Source organism: Lactuca sativa, chromosome 3 (genome assembly GCF_002870075.4).
Source record: "Lactuca sativa cultivar Salinas chromosome 3, Lsat_Salinas_v11, whole genome shotgun sequence".
Taxonomy (NCBI): domain Eukaryota; kingdom Viridiplantae; phylum Streptophyta; class Magnoliopsida; order Asterales; family Asteraceae; genus Lactuca; species Lactuca sativa.
The window spans coordinates 10,660,942-10,666,104 of NC_056625.2; the positions used below are offsets into that span (position 1 = coordinate 10,660,942).

General features: G+C 36.7%; 1 protein-coding gene across 1 annotated transcript; it reads right to left on the reverse strand.

The window, feature by feature from the left end:
* Window positions 1–2,326: 2,326 nt before the first annotated feature.
* Window positions 2,327–5,163, reverse strand: LOC111920846 (short-chain dehydrogenase TIC 32, chloroplastic). Its single transcript, XM_023916426.3, has 7 exons — window positions 4,388–5,163; window positions 3,614–3,845; window positions 3,429–3,508; window positions 3,176–3,329; window positions 2,912–3,072; window positions 2,752–2,798; window positions 2,327–2,655 (listed from the first exon to the last, which is right to left on the reverse strand). Exons 1-7 carry the CDS (start codon window positions 4,494–4,496, stop codon window positions 2,491–2,493), a joined length of 948 nt encoding a protein of 315 aa, XP_023772194.1. The 5' UTR covers window positions 4,497–5,163; the 3' UTR covers window positions 2,327–2,490.

Genomic DNA, 5,163 nt, shown 5'->3' on the forward strand with positions numbered 1-5,163 from the left:
AAAATATTATCCAACTTTCATGGAAGGTTCCTAAACTCAACCATTCACTAGATCTGAACTTCCTAACACTCTAAAGAACCTTATTACCCATAAAGTTGCCAACTTTATGGTTTCCCCACATTCAAACTTGCTCAACCAAGGAAAAAAGTGGGACAAAACTTAGATCTAGGCACAAACAACAATAAAGGTGGAAGCTTTGATGCTTAAAAGGGTCCGGAAACAATGTGAGGTGAGGATGATGATGATTCCTTGCAAGCCTCATCAAAAGTTCACCTTATTCTTCTTCTTCTCTTCTTCTTCAAACCAAGAAATGCTCCAAATGGCCAAGAATCAAGCAAGGGATGGAGGCTATGGTTTTTCTAAGGTGAAAGAGGGTTTGGAGGCTGATAATGAACCCTAAAATGGGTTTAGAGGGACTTAAATATGAAGGAAACCCTAAATGATCATGGGCTTGGGCTGCATCGATCCTCACGTCGTGATCCTCTATGTCTCACGTCATGAGACCAGTCCTGAACAAAATTTTCGTAATAACCCATCTCACGTCGTGACTAATCAAAGGTCACATCATGAAGCTCCATTTCTTCCAAAATTTGACCTTTTGACTCCTTGAAACCTAAATCAATCCATCCTGGACAATGGGTGTTACACATAAACATGAACATGGATAAAATCCAAGCGCTTACAGATATATAGTTGTGTAAACCTGCAATTTCCTGTGAACTTATTCATGAAGTTAATGTGTTGGTCTAACCCGATCCGACCTAACTCCTGCTAAAAATAAATGCTTCTCAACGTCTAGCGATGATGTGATATGCAAAAAACAAAGTGAGTCTAAATCGTTCTATTTTGCAAGCTTGTGTCTCACATTTGTGGCCTAACTAAACGTGCATGTGGACATGGTGCATCCCTTAATAGCCATTAAATCCTTTTAACATTAAAGGCAAGGAAAGCCCTATAAACCCTTTAAATGTTTTGTTACCTACCAATATGGACAAAGAGAAACAAGCACTTGTTAATTTCTTCATAATTTGCCACTTAAATCTCTAAAACAAACTAAATATGACAAACCAAAAATGGAAGACATATCCTTAATTATCCATGTCTGAAGTTCGTTACCAAGATCTAATCTTCATTTAGCCAAACAAGAGAAAAAATGGCAAACTGATACAATATCCTCCTCTCACAACGAGCATAAAGTTGATTCCAAATTAATGCCCTGTTGATCTAAGTTTTCTTTCATCGCCAAGAGATTTAGTGACGTATGCTAAGCCAAAGACATTGACTTTAGTTGGTACCAACTTATTCCATCTCGTAAGAACATCAATCAACACGAACTTAAGTCATGTTCGACACACAATATTTAAGAGCTTCTAGCTTTAAAGAAAAAACTCGAAAAAAGAAAATTTTCGTTCGGCACTAAAAGCTTCTAACTTTTAACAAAAAAACTCATTTATAGTTTTGCAAATTGACTTAATTATTATTATTATTATTTTAAATCAATGGTGTTTTTTAGATAACTACTTTTATGTAATTAGAAAGAAGTCCATAGAAGATTTTTTTTTTTTTCATATTTTCATACGATAAAACTTGTTGAGGCTTGGTTTGATTTACTCCAAATTTAAGTTGATTTTAGACTTGGAATTAAACAAATAAAGAGTAGTTTGGGCCTGAGCATCTCACCACCAGTTTTTATACAAACTAACCGGTTAGTCTTCTTATTAAACCCACCCGGTTGAACATGTTTCTCTTGAACCGTCTAGTTGAACACGGTCAGAAAACCATGTGGTTTTCTATTCTAGATTTGTCATGTTGTAGATTGATTTGGTTTAAGTTGAGCTCAAGCTATTCAAAAGTATTATTGAGCCAAGCATGACTGCATGATTATTAGAATATTCTACTCATGAAGCTTGTGAACTTAGTTATATGTACACATTTAAGTCGAGTTGAAATCGAAAGTGTCAGACTAATTTGTCAAGCTTTTATTTTTGCATGAGACGAATTTCAAGCTTGAATATTTGACTCGACTCATACTTCTTTACACTCTACAATTACGGGTATAAAACAATAACAGATAAAATCATATCTTGATAATCTTGAAAATTAGTAAAGAGGGTCGCCTTAAGTTGCAAGACTGGAAAGTGTAAAAATAACAGATTTATATTTTTCAATGATTCAACGCATCCAATCATCAGCTATCATATTGGACCTGTCTTATATCCATTATACTGTTGCAAAATCCAATGCGAGACCAAATAGCATGTCACAAAAGGCCACTTTAGCCCTTATTTGGGTCGTTTCCAAACCAAAGTAGAGCCTAAAACTAAAATATAGAAACGAGTTTCATTCATCATATAAACTAAAAACGATTACATAAAACATCTAAAACCCTTGTTACCACAAATACCATTATATATAAAAAGTTAAAAACATACAACATTATTTGTTTTATGAAATTTACATCGGTCCAAGAAGTTGACGACCAGAACCAGATTACTTTGAATTCGTCAACCTCAAACTGAAATCCCAGAGTTTGTTGGCGAGTTCAGGGTCTTGAGCATAGTTGCTTGCTTTAGACAAGTTGCTGTCCGCAAAATACTGGCCACTAACGCCCTTTACTTGTGGATGCAGAGCCACATAGCATGTAGTTGCAGCCCCCTGACCACAATTATAATTTATATATAATCAGTCTTCTAATCATCTTTGATAAAATAAGCAATGAATAAAGCCAAACAAGTGGAGAATTTAAGAAACCTGAGGGATGTTCTTCAAGAAACGGTTGAATATACCATAGAATACAGCTGCACCAACACAAATTTATGATATTGGTCAGAATGAAAGAAGATATATTTAATCTTTGGGGAGTAAATAAGAAACTGGATGTGAAATTAGGGGTTGAGAGAGATATATATACCATTAAAACCGCCATTGCGTGCAAGGTTGGTGGCAATAACTCCAGGGTGCACAGCATTTGCAGTTATTTTCACACCTTCTTCCTGAAACCTCCTTGTGAGTTCTTTTGCATGCAATGCATTAGCCAGTTTTGATTGCCCATAAGCTGAGAACGCGCAATAGCTGTATCACAAATCACCAATAAACACCATATATATGCATGTTAATTCATTGTTTATAGAATTTAATGAGATGCTTCCAATCTTGAAAGAAAATAAAGGTTTACCTCTTCTCATCATTGATCTTATCGAACCTGATTCCTTCTTTGTATGTCATCCTATGAATCTCTGATGAAAGAATAACAATTCTTCCTTCTTTCCCACTTTCTTTCACAGTCTTTTTCATGGTATCCAACAATAAGTTTGTCAAAAGGAAGTTACCTAAATAACAAAACAAACCAATTCCTTTTCATCACCATGTATGTCCCTTTCTGCATCTAAAACAACATATAGAAGTAGTATGGAGAGCATGACACATACCAACATGGTTGGTTGCAAATTGCAATTCTATGTTGTCTTTGCTAAGAGAGAAGGGAGGAGTCATAATCCCTGCATTCAGACTTTTCAACACCAAATATCAACAGAATTAGTTCATTTGCAACATCTCAACTAATAACTAAATAACTAACCACAAAGGAATGTTTTAGATGATGAGATTGTCTTACATTAAGATGTTCAAAGGATACCCCTTTGAACGATACTGTGATGCAAACTGCCGCACAGATTGCATTGAGCTAATATCTAATTCCATCACATCAAGTTTTGCATTTGGGATTTTCTCAACAATGCTTTCTTTCACTTTTTTACCAGATTCAAGGTTTCTGACTGGCATAATGACATGTACCCCACGTAAGGCAAGCACACGTGTGGTTTCTAATCCGATACCACTCGTTGCTCCTGAAAGTCATATAAAATATGGGTGTAAAAGGATTGAATATGGATTAATGGATCATGCGCATATTTGTTTTATTAAAACATGTTACACGCAAATATGGTTCATAATATGAACGTATCCCTACTTTATAGTGCCAGTTCTCAATATTAAAGTTCAAATAGATTAGCGTTTTAACTACAACATCAATAAAAATCGTCCAGTAGTTATAGACAAACAACTGACAAATCACTGATTGATATGAACCGTTTATAAAGTTCATCATGAAATTGTCATACAGTTGAACATGTTATGGCTTAAGGGCCGGTTAAATCGATGTATAGGAAAATAGTTTCTGCAAATTGACATTCTTCTAACTCCTAGATTGACGATACACTTGGCACAACCAAACCATCAACAGTTTTTTTTTTTTACTTTTTTCCAAATGGTTGATTGAGGCCTATCACTGAACAATCATAAAAAACATAAGACTCGGGAGAAGCAATATCATATATAGTAAACAGAGGACATGAATACAGCCACACCCATGCATTAGAAGTAAGATTACCAGTAACAATGGCAGTGAGGCCGGTTCCATCAACTCCTTTAGTAACATCTTCAGCTGTAGAAGACGCAGCAAATCCAGATTTTCCCGTGCATATTGAAATCCATGTCATTTTTCCACTTAGAGGAAGATTTTGTAGTAGATGATTTCAAGTTGTAATAAAAACTTGCATCAAAGTACCACTATATATAATGTTACAGAGCATCAATCTAAGAAGAATATAATAACTGGGGCAAGCGATTGAATGCGCGGGCCACCCCAGATTCCAGAACCCGGTGCCTCCACTAGCCGCCGTAAGTGGATATTGAAAAATATGTCCAAATTTCCCGGCATCTTGATGAACAGGGGTTATGACTTATGACGTTATCCAACTTTAAGTCAGCAAACGGCCCCATCTTCCGTTAATGACTACCGGCGGCGACCTTGGGTTGGGTCCAAATATGCTAAATGACCCTCCTCGCCGCTGTAAACCTGTTGCGACAAAACAGGGCTCCGGATCTTAATCTCCTTGTTGATGACATCAATTAGTTGAACGTTCACTTTGTCTGACCCAGCAAAAGCATTGCCAGCATACCCAACCACTAGGCTATTATTCATCCAACTGAACTGAACAGAATCTGCTCATACCCATTACACGCCTCCTCGACGGCCCTAGCTCTCTTCACACGAGGCGACTCCTGATGAAGCTCGGTCGAGTCCGTCGTGGTTGTGCTTGTGCGCACAACATCACAGAAATTCCCAGTGAATGTGCTTGTTCTCGAGACGCTAATCGTTTGAAA

Excerpts from the sequence above, each read along its gene's own strand:
- LOC111920846 (XM_023916426.3), bottom strand. The coding sequence starts at position 4,496 with ATGACATGGATTTCAATATGCACGGGAAAATCTGGATTTGCTGCGTCT. Across the intron at positions 3,846-4,387 it reads CCTCACTGCCATTGTTACTG|GAGCAACGAGTGGTATCGGA; the intron begins GTAATCTTACTT and ends TATGACTTTCAG. Across the intron at positions 2,799-2,911 it reads ACGCAATGGCGGTTTTAATG|CTGTATTCTATGGTATATTC; the intron begins GTATATATATCT and ends GTGTTGGTGCAG.